Raw genomic sequence first — 17,268 nt, forward strand, 5'->3', positions numbered from 1 at the left:
TTTTCGCCCACTTCAGGGGGTGTTGGAATGCCATTCTTCTTGCAACGGGGCGTAGAAAGGAGCTCAGTTCAGTTTGTTCCGTAGAAATCTGTGCAAGCCCAAACGTGCTGCCTCTGTTTTGCGATGTACAATTTATGTTGATAATTCCGATTTCACAATATCGCATGGAGAATAGACTTGTGTGCTTCCTTTCAAAATCCCCTCCTGGTTTTAAGCGGCAATTGGCACGGAAGGCGAAGCCTTGTTTTCTCTTCCTCGTTAATTCTGTTTACACGAAGGCCGCGCTCAAAGTGATGCCCTAAAACAGGGCTAATTGAAACAATGCAGGGGTGGAGGCATGCAAATGGAAATGCACACTAACGAATCGCGCCAAGTTCAGATTGACCTAGAGGTAAAGAGCGTGCCAGGGCATTGCCATAGTCACTGGAGATGTTAGCTATTGACTTCACATGACAGTAGCCGGCATTAATAATGCAGCTAGCAAAAAGAAAAAATCCAATCCAACAACCCCAAATTATGAAATCTCCCGTCATCTTTTCTTGCAAACCACATGGATGTGAAATCAATTTCCATTAAGCTAAAATGGAAAATGGATAAACAAAGTGGGAGCGAAAAGTGCCGCAGACAAGGAGATGGTTCATGTCGAGAATGATAGTTAAGCATCTTTTTGTGTGGCTAGCACAGCTTGGCTTAGGGAGAAAGGTTGTCTGCCTTATACTGAGTCAGACCCATTGGTTCATCCAGTCCAGAATGGGGACCCTGTCTGCACTGATAGTAGTCAAAGCTTTCCCAACCTCCCTACCTGAGAGGTTTTTAACTGGAAATGTCAGGGGTTGAATCTGGGCCCACCTGAATGAAAAGCAAGTGTTTTGCTACTGAGCTTAGAGACAGTACATGTTGCAGATCATTTTCAAATGTAGATAGCTCAGTTTGTTACAGCCTGGTATCATAACACCAAGGTTGCAGGTTCGATCCCCATATGGAACAACTCCATATTGCTGCATTGCAAGGGGTTAGGTTAGATGATCCTCAAGATCCCTTCCAACTCTGATTCCTTGAACTAAAAACCTGATTGCCATAGAGGGAGCACCTTCATACCTTGCCTTTAAAGATCTAATGGCAAGATCTTTTTCTGAGTTTATGCCGGGCGGTGGTGGTGGGGCGTAGTATTTTGCAGTATTTTGGAGCAGGGCCTTCTCAGTTGTGGCATCCATGTCATGGCACCCTCTCCCTAAGTAGGCCAACCAGTTTAGCATTGCTTGGGGGTAACAAACAGGTGGAAACATGTTTATTTAAACAGGCCTTTGGAGATGGGTTACTACGAAAGAGATGCTGCCAGAGGCTTTCCGTTGTTTTAGCTATTTGCGAGGGGGGGGCAGACAACTTGCATGCAAAACATGGATCCACTTGATTACATCACATTTAAATGTTCAAATGCACAAACTGGTTGCAGTAGGAGAAATAAACAAGCCTGTTGTTTACTTTGCAAACCCTGAAAAGTCGAGCAGTTCCTAATGAGGGGCTACGTTTTGCATCGGTGGAGGCTACTGTCATAGAGCAAGCCAGCAGTAAACCACACACTGTTCAAAGTTGGCGCTAACTCTTCATTAGCAAAAACATGATCTTCCCAGACTTGGCTGAGTTTCAGGCCTAATGAGCACCGCTGCCCATCCCTGGTAGGTCTTACTCAGTTGCCGAGACTGAAAATCCCCAACTCCCCACAGCCATCTAAGGCCCCTCCTCTTCAGTCTTTTTTCAGGCAATCGGAGACTGCACCTGCATGCAGCCTGCCACTGCTACACCCATTTCAGCCCTCTTCTGATTCTGGAAGACATGGGGGAGGGGAGCTTGTCTCAGCAGGAGGGGGAGACCCCTGTGACACTTACCCAGCCTGATTCATCTCTGCCTCTTGACCTCCCTCTTCCCACTTGCTTGCTTCAGTTTCTGATTCTGATTCTGGACTTCTCTCTACCACAGACTCTTCCAACGTTTCCTCCTCCCAGTCTGCTCCCTCTTCTCCTTCTGGCCACTCATCGTCATCCCACCACCACTCCCCGGCCTCTGAACCTTCGTCCCTTGATGGTCTCCAGCTGGTGCCTTCCACCGTTCCTCTGTGCCCAGCCAGTCCATGACAGCTACTGACTTGCTCCCCCATAAGTTGAGACACAAGCAAAGGGATCTTAATACTCTTGCTAACATTTCTCAGTTGTTTCTCCCAAGTAACAGGCAGAGGTTGGAGTGCATAATAATGGTTGCAGTAGTTGCAGTTGTAGGGCTATGTTCGGGGCCCTACAAGACTCCCCCCCCCCCACACACACACACCAGTGGATTCCCGTTTGCCCATCTCTTCATCATTCTATGAATATGCAGGTTTGTTGAACAGGAGAAAGATAAATCAGTGCCACGAACTTGCCCATTTCTTGATAAAAATCACTATAAGCACAGTTGGATTTATTGTTCTGCAAAGTACACAGAGTCATATAACCATTGGCAACTGTTTACCTGGAATTAATAATTAGCAGCCTTCATAGCGGACTCTTAGCAAAGAGCCAGGCATTTGGCACAATAGAAACTCGGCTGCATAGAGCCGAGTTCAAATTGCATTACACAAGGACAATGGCAGCAAATGGCAGTCATTTGAGTTTCTGCCACAGCAAACAATGGGATGCTGGACACTTTCATTTGTTTATTGCATTATTTATTTGGACAGGTGCAAGCTGGCCATGCAAAATTGAATCTTGCTCCTAGATATTCCTTTGCAAAGCTTTGTTGGACCAGTGCATAGGGATAAGCGAAAGCATGTATATCCTAGCAGACTCTAAATCTGTTTATGTCCTCATTATTGTAGATTAAACAGTCCACAAAAGTGGAAAGCTCTGTCTCTGTAGTGTGCTACTAAATGAAATTGTTTGGGCCAGGTACAGTTATGAGTTTTCTGGAAAACTTTTGAATTGGAAAATTTTCTGCAAATTTTTACATTACCTTATGCAAATTTGAATAGGATCATTTAAATTGGAAAGCTTCCAGCTTTTTTCGGAAAATCTTCTGAAGGCCTAGCTTAGTGATCTAATCTAGCACGTATATTTTTCTTGTATTTGGTAAAGAAAGATAAGCACTTTGAAATTGTGTCAGGCTTATGTAACACAGCAAGCCTGCAATTTAACACAGGGATTATGTTCCAGGGATCGCACCTAAAGCCAAAATCGCATATAGTGAAAACACATTGGGTTCAATGGCAGATGGGATTGCCAAAGTCTGTATTTGCACCCAAAAGTACTTGTGTTCTCTTTGCTGCTGCATGGAATAATGCATGAACCAGACCTTTGGCTTTAGTAAGTAAAGCATTTTTAACTTACTTAAGAGTGTGTGGTCTGTTCATTGGCAGCGGGTTGGGGGGGGCAAGAGCTTTAAAGCAGACTAAACAGGATTTGCAAAAGAGTTTAACAATTTATATTCCATGCTATACTGTTGCTTAATTCTGAGAGTGTTTTTAAACCTGCTGGGTGCTCTCTCCCGCTGGAGAGTGCAAATCCCCGCATTTTGAAAGAAAATACACCCCCCTGCAATTACCTGAAGCCTATTTGGAAGGTTTTGGGGCTTTTGTGAACTACGTGGGATAGGGTGAATCTCTGCAGGGAGTGATCAGGCTTGAACCCCACATTGTTCAGGAGGGAACCCCTGTCTGTCAGAGAGGCCTTTCAGGGTCACAAGTGATATCTGGGCAAAGGGGGGGTGGGGGGAAGCTTTCCCTCTGTGAATGAAGGGAGAGGGGAACGGTTAATCATTAATATTATCTACACATAGTAAATTCCGGCACTCTGCTAGGATGGCTACACAAGCTCAAACTCAAAAATGCAGTTATTTGCAAAGCCTAAATCAGACAGGTCAGGAGGCCGTTTTCTGTCTAACCAGCTATCTGAAACTGCTGATGCTAGCTACAGGTCAGAAGGTCGTTTCCTGCCTAGCCAAAAACTGCTGTCAACTAAAAACCACTAGCAAGATGTTTCCTGCTTTGCTTCTGCTTTAAGTAATGCAAGATAAGAAGAGATACGAAGGGAATGCTTAGCTAGCAAAAGAAAGACACGTGTACAAGAAGGTGGGAGGGGGTGCTTACTGAGCAGAGAAAATGCTTAACCAGCAGAGGAAGTGCTTAGCTAGCAGCCTTAGCCAGCAAATATTGATATGCCCTAAAAGGGAATGAGTTGAAAACTTGCCAAGCTGATTGGGGAAGTTTTGGGGGGAGGTATGGGAGGAGGGTGAATGCTTTCAGGTATAAAAATGCTTGCTGAACATGGTAACAACACAGTCAGATTTCAGAAACTATATTCTGCTGACTGTCTCTGTGCACAGATTTGCAATAAATCTCTTTTCTCTGACCAAGAAGTCTCTGGAATTGTTTTTCCCCTCTGGCCACGGGGTTGGCGGACCGCTGGACCTCCGGGTACTGCTAATCTAAGGCTTCAGTTTTGGGGGCTCGTGTCCGGGATGGGTCCCCACCCCACGAAAGGTGGACCGAGGGGCCAGACTCGACCGGGTGAGCAACCAGGACCAGCGCTCGCAATCTCCAGCGCGCACCCTGCCAGTTTGTAGGGGGAGATCGCCACGCTGTGCCTGAGCCGAGACACCCAGTCGGGAGAGAAAAGAGGACGGCCGAAGGAGGGGTCCGCAGCGGAACAGGTAAGCCCAAGGGAAAGGGCGTGGTAGGAAGCCTGATCAGCTTCCCCTGGCTGTGAGCAGTAGAGTGCCGCCAGTAAGGTTGGGTAAAAGGGAAACAGAGGGGAAATTGTATTGGTGTGTTTTGTGTGTTGCATGTTGAAATTATAATGGTGTGATTTGTATGTTATATGTTGCATGTCGGATACCCCAGTGACTGAATTGTTGTCAAGTGTGGGTCGGGGCCTAGCGTTCCCCTTGGCCGAGCGATTGCAGGGTTGTGCATTTTCTGCCAGGGCGACCTCGGCAGGTCACAATCTGTAGTGCGTGGAGTGTGAAAGAATTTACAGCCCATTAGGTGCGGGGTATCTGAAAAAGAAAAAAAAAAAATGGGGTCTGGGGCAAGCCAATGTAGTCCTCTGGAATGTTTTTTAAAGAACTGGAAAGCGGCCACAAAGCATGATGATTGGGGGTTCAAATTGAGAAGACAGAGGATGAGGACATTGTGTGAAGTTGATTGGCCCCAACAAACTAACTGGCCCTCGGAGGGGAGCTTTGATTTGCAACTAATCAGCCCACTATATCAAAATATCTTGAACGTCCACCCAGACCAGATCCCTTATATTTCTACTTGGAAAACCAATGTAGAAAAGAATCCACCGTGGTTGAAAGCCTGCCAAGGCGACGCCCCACAAAATACAATTTGTGCAGTCTGACCGGCAGGGAAGTCAGAAAAGCCCCCGGTGATATCAGAGCCGGAAGGAGAGGAAGGAGAGGAAGGAGAAGAGGGGGAATCATCAAACCGCCACCACCCTATGCTCCACCAACTGCCCCTCTAGCGAATCCCCCAGGCCCAGGGCCCCAGGACTAGGGAGGAGCCGGCCCTCAGCCTGAACCCTCCAAGGTTGATGAATTAAAGAGCGAAGAGGAAGAGGATGATGAGGAGTTTATGAAGGGACTAATTGAGTTAGCAAAGAAAGGAAAAATGTGGACACAGTATCAGACAATTGAGATTGCAACAGTATGTACAACCCTATGCGAAAGAAGTGGATGTTAGTTCCCATTTGTTGGCAGCAGCAGGATGTTCCCCAACACAAGGGAAGAAATGGCAGGAGAAATGGATAGAAGCAGCAACCAGGGCGTCCCTCCATAAGTCCCATAAGGCACAGAAAAAGGGTGGGACTGCAATGATGCCTCTATGCAGAGTGTATGACCCACCAGCCCCCCAGGACAGGGTGGGGAAGCACCACCATGCACTTATACAGTCCAACATGTGCCTTTTTCAAGTGCTGATGTGTGCAATTGGAGAAATTAGAACCCTACCTTTGAGGAGAACCCAGATGATATTGCCAACGCCCCATTATAAAGGCTGCCTTTGTAGCTCAGGCAGCGTCCGATATTCGCCAAAAGAAAAAATCCAGAAGCATGAGGGGTGCATCGGCCATGGGCTGGAATAGATGTTGAAGTTAGCTCAAACCACTTACAATCAGAGAGATGAGGAAGCCCAGAGGAAAAAAAAAAAGGAGAAGTATCAAACAAGGAAGTTGACGGCATTACAGGCTACCACACCCACCCCTCAGGAAAGAGGAAGTGCCCGGGGAGGAGGGCGAAGCCGTCTGGGGAGGAATCAGTGCGCCATCTGCCGACAGGAAGGGCACTGGAAGAGAGAATGCCCTATTCTATTATTAGGAAGAGATTTGTTGGTAAAGTTGCAAGCCCGAATTACTTTTAAGCCATCGGGAGAAGCCACATTGTCCAATATGTCACTTGGGGAACTGGTTGTGGAGGCACCCCTGAGGGAGTACTGGCACCTCATGATGGTAAAAGAAGAGGAGGGACCCATCCCCGCCAGTATTCTGGAACAAGTGAACCCCCCAGGAATGGCAAAGAATATCCCACCAATAATTGTGAAGCCCAAGCCATTTGTCAATCCTGTTGCAGTAAATAAGTATCCCATCCCACGAAGGGCGACTGAAGGAGTGTAGGTGCATCTAGAGCGACTGCTCCAACATAGGATCTTGAGGCAATGCCAATCACAGTGGAACACCCTTTTGTTACCAGTGAAAAAAGGAAGCAGGCTATTATCCTGATACCAGAGCCAAAGAACTGCAGAGAACTCTGTGGCTTTCTGGGGTCTGCAGGATTTTGTAGGATATGGATATTTAATTACAGCATCATTGCCAAGCCTCTACATGAGTCAACCAGAGGAACTGAGAGAGACCCCTTTGTTTGAAACACAGAACAACAGCAAGCCTTCGTGGATTTGAAGAGGGCACTACAGCAAGCCCCAGCGCTTGGCATCCCAAACCCTGAGAAACCCTTTACTCTATTCGTGGATGAGGACCAAGGGACAGCGAAAAGGGTTTTGTGCCAAAATTGGGAAGCTGGCAACAGCCAGTGGCATACCTAGAGCCCTGACCCTAGCAAAGGGACAGAAGATAAACATTTATACTCTAAGTATGCCTTTCTGACTTTACATGCCCATGGAGCCTTATGGAAGGAAAGAGGTTTGCTTACCTCCAGAGGAAACCAGGTGGCCCACCCACAAGCCTTATTGAACTTTCTGGCGCTGTATGGGAGCCCAAGGCAGTGGCAGTTATCCATTGTTATGGACACAAAACTGGACTAGGAGAAGTGGCCAGAGGAAACCGACTAGCAGACAGGGTGGCCAAGGAAGCAGCCCGAGAACCAGCTCCCGCGTCAGTTATTGGAGCACTGGTCCCTGGAAGGATCTTGAACACCGCTGATAAGCCAATATACACCAAAAAGGAAAGGGACACTGCAGATGCCCAGGGGCTGACCATGTCCAAAGAAGGATGGTACCTTACCCCTGATGACAGGATATGGATTCCAGAGTCTCTTTCGCGGCCAATAATTCAGAGGTACCATGATTCAACCCACATAGGACCCGATGCTACAACCAAGCAGCTGGAAAAATGCTTCTACATAGCCCACCTCTACCAACTGGCAGCCCAGATCTCCAGGAAATGCTTGCTGTGTCAAAAGAATAATCCCAGAACCGGACCCTTGGCTCCCCCGGGGATTCAGCATAGTGGAACTGCACCCATGGAAGACCTTGTTGTGGATTTCACTGAATTGCCCCGTTGTGGACCATACCGCTACCTGTTCGTGGCGACCTGCACGTATACAGAATGGGTTGAAGCCTGGCCCACCAGAACTGAAAAGGCATTTGAAGTAACCAGGTGCCTGCTTAGGGAGATCATTCCCCGCTATGGACTACCTAGGTCAATAGGATCTGACAATGGACCAGCCTTTGTCCACTCAGTTTTGCAATAACCCCCCCCCATGCTAGTCAAAATGTGCAGTTTAATAATTATGTGCAGTAATTCTCCCGAGATTTTTTCTCTTTCTAACAGGTGGACCCAGGCCCACTGCTGTTAAAGTTGCTGACCTCACCCCTTGGGTCCACCACACTTAAGTGAAGAAGGCTATTTTAGATTGGACAGTTACACCAAATCCTGATGATCCTCTGAAGCTAACCATCTCCAGAAGAGCGCCAGACGACTGGACAAGTGGATGGGAGGGACGCCCGCGGGCAGCGTCCCCAACGTAGAGACTTTTTTTCCCCAGCAAAATTTTAAGGCACCGCCAGGACTTTTGATATTGGGGCCAGAACTCTTTGATATGGTCACTCCGTGTGTCAGGCCTCTGCAAGGGTGGATATATATATTCCTGTGGGTATATGTTAATATATGTAGAGGGAGAAGCCCCTTTCGGATACAGTGTGTTGGGAAGAAATCATGAGAGTATTAAGCATCCACAAGGACAGGTGGGAAAATTGGTTAAGATAATAGGCTCCTCCTCAGAGAGGTGGGACACAACCTCCCAAAAAGCAAGGCAGCTGATAGAGCACGAGTATCAGTGGGCCCTTCAGCAATAAAATAGATATGTCCTAGATAATATTTCAGTCACCATTGATCACATGGAAACAATGATAGCTGAAAACCCGCTGAAAGCCACAGGGAGTGATGCATGGGGTTGGTTGTATTCCTGGCTCCCTGATGGCAGTTGGCTCAGGAATGTTATAGTATTATTAGCAGGACCGCTATTAATCCTTTTGCTTCTTTGCCTCTGTATCCCCTGCTTATTGCAATGCTTGCAGCAAATGATGCAAAGACTCCTGTCACGGAAGCTAGGACCCACAGTCATCGCTGTGATGAGGGAGTATAGGCCCATACCCCAGAACGAACCTAAGTATTAGGTTGTTCAGAAGAAGAGGAGGGAGTGAAGGGAGAGGGGAACGGTTAATCATTAATATTATCTACACATAGTAAATTCCGGCACTCTGCTAGGATGGCTACACAAGCTCAAACTCAAAAATGCAGTTATTTGCAAAGCCTAAATCAGACAGGTCAGGAGGCCGTTTTCTGTCTAACCAGCTATCTGAAACTGCTGATGCTAGCTACAGGTCAGAAGGTCGTTTCCTGCCTAGCCAAAAACTGCTGTCAACTAAAAACCACTAGCAAGATGTTTCCTGCTTTGCTTCTGCTTTAAGTAATGCAAGATAAGAAGAGATACGAAGGGAATGCTTAGCTAGCAAAAGAAAGACACGTGTACAAGAAGGTGGGAGGGGGTGCTTACTGAGCAGAGAAAATGCTTAACCAGCAGAGGAAGTGCTTAGCTAGCAGCCTTAGCCAGCAAATATTGATATGCCCTAAAAGGGAATGAGTTGAAAACTTGCCAAGCTGATTGGGGAAGTTTTGGGGGGAGGTATGGGAGGAGGGTGAATGCTTTCAGGTATAAAAATGCTTGCTGAACATGGTAACAACACAGTCAGATTTCAGAAACTATATTCTGCTGACTGTCTCTGTGCACAGATTTGCAATAAATCTCTTTTCTCTGACCAAGAAGTCTCTGGAATTGTTTTTCCCCTCTGGCCACGGGGTTGGCGGACCGCTGGACCTCCGGGTACTGCTAATCTAAGGCTTCATGAACACCCTTAACTTATCTTAGGATCCAAGCCTGCATATTTAACTAAATGCATTCCCCGCCCCCCATGACATCTCCTTATAGATTTGGTCAGTTTTAACTGCTTTCAGAGCAGTTTGAGGAGAGTTTCTCCTAGAATGAGCAACCACTTTGTAATTAGCCCTGTGGAAATGTCATATAAACCAGCCATTGGACAAACAGTCAGTGTCAACAGCAGCAAAAAGCCTGGTTAAACTTCTAGAAGTTCAGAAGCTTATTATCCAAGGCAATGTTGCAGTCGCTTAATCCCCACCAACTGTTCTGTGTTCAGTTGCCCTGACAAATTCCGTATATAAGCCTTCAGGCCTGCCTTTGTTGTGTTGCATCTTCACCCACCCAGCGACTCAGTTTCATCCTTTTTCTCTCACCTGGCTTAAGGTTTTCAACATGCTGCCAAATGAGCCTTGTTCACACATTGCGACAATTTATTTATGTGAAGTATTTCTTAGCTGCTGTTCATCAAAAGATGAACCAGGGCCTTGTGCAAAAGTGTGAATGAAATTCTGCCTATGGACAGATATGATTTTAAACCAACAAATAAACATAACACAATGAAATAAGGAGCCTTTTGCCACCGGAGGCCCTTCTTCCCCTGCTTCCTCTGAGATAGTTGAGCATAGTGGCAACGCAAGAATGGGCCTTTTTGGTGGTGGCTCCCCACTTGTACAATGCTCTCTCCCGGAAAGCAAGCCTGGTGCTAAATGCTAAAATATTGCTGTACATTCAGGCCTTTGATCATTAATCTGAAGGGCAGTGAGTGAGCGAGTTTCGGCCTGTTTCGGTGCGCAATTTCCTAAAAGGATTTGCCCTTTTATAATTAATCTTGGATGAGCATGCTTAGCTGTTGTGCTTTATATGGGTTTTTTAAGCTTTATGTTGTAAGTTGCTTTGGAAAACTCCTTGGTGTGAAATGGCAAATAAATGAATAAAAACTCAAAGGCTGAAAATAGGTTGTAGCGTAATTCCAGAAAATACAGGGGTAACATGTGACTTATTTCCTTCATTCTCACAAGGACTAGATGGTGAGAAATGAAGCCTAGAGTAGGTACATGGCGTGTTTTATGTGCAACCATGATAAGGTGCAGGAACCTTGCCCTCTCTTGCCATTGGTCATCCAGCTGGGAATTTTTAAAGGAGACCAAGTAGGTCAACAGAAGCTAGGATGGTGGCTCTAGACCCCGTGAAGTCCAGTATCTCTCCCCCGGTGGCACCAGTTCCCCATCCTCACCCCGCAGCCCCAGCATTGCTTTCCCTTTACCGCCATAGTTCTTGGCAAAATATTCTAAACTGATCAAATGTATTTATTGTAACACTATTTCTATGCCACCTCTGTGCCAAATACAAACAGCTTCCAACATAAGCTACAATAGCATTTAAACCATACACATGTATGGAACAATTGGTTGATTGGTTGATTGAAGACTAACATACTGTACTAATTGTTAGGGATGGCTTTTTTGTTTTGCAGAATGGCATTTCAAAGAAATGGGATTTCATGAGGACACATGACAGGTAAATTTTGCAGCATTTTTTTCTTTTACATATTCCTTCAACCAATCAGTTTTCTCTCTCATCTTATCTGTCTGTCTATCTATCTATCTATCTATCTATCTATCTATCAATCATCTATCTACTGTATTTTTTGCACCATAGGACGCAATTTTTCCCCTTCAAAAATGAAGGGGGAATGTGTGTGCGTCCTATGGAGCGAAGACAGCATAGCCCCGCGACCCTCTGCTGGCTAAAGAAGCCCCCCGTGACTCTCTCCCGGCTGGAGAGGTGACACGCAGCTATGGCAGGAGCCTCTATAGCCGCGCGCCACCTCTCCAGCTGGGAGAGCGCGCGCGGGGCTAAAGAAGCCCCGCTTACCCTCTCCCAGCTGGAGAGGTGACACGCAGCTATTGCAGCAGCCTCTTTAGCCGCGTGCCATCTCTCCAGCCGGGAGAGCATGCGCGGGGCTAAAGAAGCCCCCCGCGACTCTCTCCCGGCTGGAGAGGTGACACGCAGCTATGGCAGCAGCCTCTATAGCCGCGCGCCACCTCTCCTGCTGGGAGAGCACGTGCGGGGCTAAAGAAGCCCCGCTTACCCTCTCCCGGCTGGAGAGGTGACATGCGGCTATGGCAGGAGCCTCTATAGCCGCGCGCCTTTCTGCTGCTCCCCGACCTGCTCTTTGGGGCTGGTGGTGGGCTTCCCCCCGCCAGCCGCAAAGAGCAGGTCGAAAGGAACCTGAAGCCTGGAGAGTGAGAGGGGTCGGTGCGCACCGACCCCTCTCGCTCTCCAGGTTTCCAAGGTAGCCGCCTGAACGCACCTTAAACGGCACCTTGTTTTAGAGGGGGAAAACAGGGGGGAAATTCTCCTCCTCTCTGCGCAGCGCCTCCTGCCGCTTCGCTGAAGGGGCGCTGGGCAGAGAGGGAGAGAATTTTTTTTTCTTGTTCTCCCCCCTCTAAAACAAGGTGCATCCTATTGTCCGGTGCGTCTTATGGTGCGAAAAATACGGTATCTATCCACTTAACAGTCATATAGCACTTCTGATTGTTCACATTCATCATCCTTCGTATACCAAACCCGCTCAGGTGAGCCGGTTGTCCTATAAGGCCTGGCATTGAAACTAAGAGTTAGAGTGAGAGTATTGCTTAAGGACATTTGGTGAATTCACAGCAGAGGCAAAATTCAAACCAGAGATTTCCTGAATTATAGTTCAGTCTCTTAACCAGTTTGATCTAATCCATGCATCCATTTGGTTGTGTACAAACAGCAAATCTCTGTGAAAGGTCTGGCACTTATACCATCCTCTCAAAGGGGAACAGTGCATCAGGAAGGAGGTTTCAGCTAGACTAGAAGAGATTTATTTGTTTGGGTTTGGGCTGATATGTTGGTTTTAGCCATACAGGGAAATTCAAAACATGGCTATGCATTCAAGCATACCATCCACCCCCCCCAATCTTCATTCTGACGCAGTACATTTTCTATATGAGCCATTCCTCATTCCCCTCCTAATAGTTTGAATTGGCTTTCTGGGCCAAATCAGATGTGATATTAATAGATTGGGGCTGCATCACACGGGGAGGGTAAGTTTAACCCTTCCCGGCTGCATTCCTATTGAAACCCCCCACGCTGCTGTTAGCCATATACTGTATTGAAAAAAAGCTTTCACCCGCCTCCCACGCATCTATTATTAAATTTCAAAAGCCCTGACGTGTTTCCAAGTGATGCATTTAGTGTCACGTCTAGTTTGACCCTTGGTTTAGACTGTTTGTATGCCCACAGAGGAAGGGAGTTCCAAAGCCAGGGAACACACTTCAAAAACATCACTGTTCGGCTTGGAGAAGAGAGGCCGGTCTCCAGAGGTTTCCTTTGGGGGATTAGAGAGATCAGTGAATTGCTGGAAATGCAGTACCTCGCTACGCCTTGCTGTTCTCGAACATAATAACTTCATAAATTGTTTCTCCAGCATATAACACTTCATAAGTATTGCGGCTATGATACCTAGCAGCCTTTTAAAGGAAGGGGGGGATTACAGAGAAAAGCTCACTAAATATGTTTTCTAGAAGGGCTGGGCGGGGTTTTTTTTTTGCAATTATAGTTTTTAAAGGACTTTTTCACAGGACGTTTTTAAAATAGCTGCTTGCTGTTTTACACGATTGCATAAGGTGCACGTGTCACACCAGTCATCTCTGGTCACAAAACATTTGTTGCCTTCGCATGTGCAGCAGCTGTCATCCGGCAACTTTTTTTGTGACTACAGAGCACAGCATTCAACCATGAGCGTTCCAAGCCATCTTGCTCTGCACTGCAGCCTTTATACCTTTGTAGGAATACAAAGGGCTTCTTCACCCCAGGCCCCTAAGTTTGTCATCCGGAACTGCTAATGCAGAGATCAATTTTATTTGGGGGTAGAACTCGCTGCGGATGCCTCCTGCGCTGCAAGCCTCTTGCATTCTTTTTTATTTATTTCTTGGCTTGACCAGTTTTGTAATCTGCCCTTTCTCAAACGTGCAGCACGCTTGGGGGTCACCCAATTTGCTTATCTTTGCAACATACCCAGATCCTTCAACCATTCCTCATAAGACTTGGTTTCCAGACGTTTAATCATCTTGGTTGCCCTCCTCTGCACACCTTCCAGTTTGTCAACATCCATCTTAAATTGTGGTGCCTGGAACTGGTCACAGTATTCCTGGTGCAGTCTAACCAAAGCAGAATAGAGTAGGACTATCACTTCCTTGATCTGATACTGCGGTTGAGGCAACCTAGAATAGCACTAGACAATGCTAGACAGCATCTTAAAAAGCAGAGACATCACCTTGCCAACAAAGGTCCGTATACTTAAAGCTATGGTTTTCCCAGTAGTGATGTATGGAAGTGAGAGCTGGACCATAAAGAAGGCTGATCGCCGAAGAACTGATGCTTTTGAATTATGGTGCTGGAGGAGATTCTTGAGAGTCCCATGGACTGCAAGAAGATCAAACCTATCCATTCTGAAGGAAATCAGCCCTGAGTGCTCCCTGGAAGGGACCCTGATGCTGGGAAAGATTGAGGGCGCAAGGAGACGGGGACAACAGAGGACAAGATGGTTAGACAGTGTTCTCAGAGCTACCAGCATGAGTTTGACCAAACTGCGGGAGGCAGTGGAAGACAGGAGTGCCTGGCGTGCTCTGGTCCATGGGGTCACGAAGAGTCGGACACAACTAAACGACTAAACAACAAGACCAAGAATAGCACTAGGTTCTTTTCTTTTTGCTGCCTCATCACACTGTTGACTCATGTTAAGCTTGTGGTCCACCAAGACCCCTAGAACCTTTTCACATGTTGAAAGCAGCCAATTCCAGGCATTGGAGGAAGGATTATGTGTGACGGGCGAACTGTTCTGGCCTCTAATACGGATGCTCCATGCACTGAACAAGCAACATAATGCTCACATATTAACTCAACTCCCTTGCATTACAAAGCTATACATGCCACCGGCATTGAAAACTCATGTTCATTTCATTGGCGCCTATGCAAAAGACGTTGCTCCTCTCAGTCAAATTGGCTGTGGCTAATGATGTTGAGATTTGAATTACTGAAAGCATTGTACTACTTTTTTTACAGATTCATTCATTAGTCTTTCCACGTTGTTTACTCCTCTTTTCCTTTCCTTTTTAAAATCACAACTGGAGATCAGTTGCCTTTGCGGTCTCAATTGTGACGCAGTGCGTTAAGCTGTGGGACCATGCTAAAAGAAAGTTTCCTTTTTTAGTAGTGATGCATTAAGATCACAAAATAAGATATTTTGAATGCGCTCATAATATTCTAAATTTAAGTAATCACTAAAGATAACAAGATTCCAAACTACTTGGCCTTCAATCCCAGGTCCATGCATGTGGTAGAAACTACTGAGCATTTTTTTTAAAGAACCAGGCTCATTAAATTAGCCAATGTGAGCATATACTGGATCAGTCTTTCCCAAGCTGGTGCCCTACAAATGTTTTGGATGAAAACTGCCGTCAGTACCAACCAGCACTGCTGTCCTAGATAAATACACCTTTCTAAGGTAACATTCATAAGGTACCGTATTTTTCGCTCTATAGGATGCACCCGACCATAGGACGCACCTTGTCTTATGGAGCGAATGCAGGCTCCTTGGCTTCAGCAATAGCAAGCCGAAGCCTCCGGAGCGCAGCGGGAGCTCCCGCTGTGCTCCGGAGGCTTCAGGTGGCTATCTTTGAAGCCTGGTGAGCGAGAGGGGTTGGTGCGTAGTTTTAAAGCACATGCCCACCTCTGAAGAATTCATATTGTAAACTGCTCCGTGCTCTGCCCTGTAATAAATAATAGTGTTGTTAACTGCAGTTTGTTAATGGTGCTGGGAGTGGTAGCTCTCTGACAGAGGCTGTGTGTGCACCGTAAATTTAAAGCACATGCTTATGCCCAAAGAATTCTGGGAATTGTAGGTTATCCTTTACAGAGCTACTCTTCCCCAGCACCCTTTAAATGTATGCAAATATGTCTCAAATGCATGTTATATATGCAGCTGAAAAGAAAGAAGTCATAAGATCCTTTTACAGGTTTGGGAGGTCTGAGTCACACTTTTTTCACGTCAGCCCATAGCACCCTTAACCTTTGTGCGCTTAATGATCACGTACAGAAGAGTGCCCGCAAAAACAAGAGGCAAGCCGCAGACTGAGGCAAGGTAAAGGGAGTTTTTGTGGAGTCAAAACGAGAGAGAAAAAACTGTAACATGTTTCCATAAAAACTTCACGCTTTAAAGAATTCTAGGAACTTTCCCACACCTTTCAGGAAACCTGTAAATCAGAGCTTCCCAAACTTTTTTCATGTTGGTGACACACTTTCTAGAGGAGCAGTTCAGTTTTGCTAGCAAAGGTAAAGGTAAAGGTACTCCTGCCCGTACGGGCCACTCGTGACCGACTCTGGGGTTGCGTGCTCATCTCGCTTAAGAGGCCGGGAGCCAGCGCTGTCCGAAGACACTTCCGGGTCACGTGGCCAGCGTGACGAAGCTGCACTGGCGAGCCAACGCAGCGCACGGAAACGCCGTTTACCTTCCCGCTATAAAGTGGTACCTATTTATCTACTTGCACTTAGGGGTGCTTTCGAACTGCTAGGTGGACAGGAGCTGGGACCCGACGACGGGAGCTCACCCCGCCGCAGGGATTCGAACCGCCGACCATACGACAGTCCTAGGCACTGAGGTTTTACCCACAGCGCCACCCGCGTCCCAGTACTAGCAAACTGGAGGTTAAACTCACCCGTTTCCAGCCCTGGGAGGAGCACGGGGAGCGTTTGCATGACATACCTGCACACTGCAGCCAACACGTGTCACAACACGCAGTTTGGAAAGCTCAGCTGTAGACCAACATATTTTATGTATCATGATTCTTGTTTTTTTGTTTGGTTTTTTAATTGCGACTTTTTGGGTGCTGCCACAAAATACCCATTTTTTAACTTGTCAAGTACTAAATTTAAACAACATCTGCACACAAAGGAAACCTTTTTGTTCTGTTTTTTTACTGACTCTTCTCCTAGATCTCCTGCTGTCATACTGTAAGGCCAAAAGGCTCTGGGTAGCCTCCGAACCCCACCCAACCTTCCCACTATTTGTCGAACTGTGTACTATGCAATTCACACAAGACCCTGCAAAATAGCCAGTGCATGTGATAACCCACCTGGGAACTCAATTCATGTTGAAAGCATTGAATACACTGGGCCTGCAACTTACACTCAGTTTACATATATGTGATCACTACCTTACATGGATGGAGGAATGTAAAGGTAAAGGTAAAGGTACCCCTGCCCGTACGGGCCAGTCTTGACAGACTCTAGGGTTGTGCGCTCATCTCTATAGGCCGGGAGCCAGTGCTGTCCGCAGACATTTCCAGGTCACGTGGCCAGAGTGACAAGCTGCATCTAGCGAGCCAGCGCAGCACACGGAAACGCCGTTTACCTTCGCGCTAGTAAGCGGTCCCTATTTATCTACTTGCACCCGGGGGTGCTTTCGAACTGCTGGGACCGAGCAACGGGAGCACACCCTGCCGCGGGGATTCGAACCGCCGACCTGACGATCAGCAAGTCCTAGGCGCTGAGGTTTTACCCACAGCGCCACCCGCGTCCCCAGGATGGAGGAATGAACAAATA

At 46.9% G+C, this 17,268-nt stretch overlaps 1 protein-coding gene across 3 annotated transcripts in view; it reads left to right on the forward strand.

The window, feature by feature from the left end:
• The window catches only part of NUDT14 (nudix hydrolase 14), a 65,350-nt gene that overhangs the window by 23,912 nt on the left and 24,170 nt on the right, over positions 1–17,268 (forward strand). For all 3 annotated transcript variants that reach the window (XM_053409070.1, XM_053408896.1, XM_053408985.1), the window contains exon 2: positions 11,111–11,154. In XM_053409070.1, the coding sequence (XP_053265045.1) occupies positions 11,111–11,154 (44 nt within the window). The remainder of the gene's footprint in view (positions 1–11,110; positions 11,155–17,268) is intronic.

This window comes from Podarcis raffonei, chromosome 1 (assembly GCF_027172205.1).
Source record: "Podarcis raffonei isolate rPodRaf1 chromosome 1, rPodRaf1.pri, whole genome shotgun sequence".
Classification (NCBI taxonomy): Eukaryota; Metazoa; Chordata; class Lepidosauria; order Squamata; family Lacertidae; genus Podarcis; species Podarcis raffonei.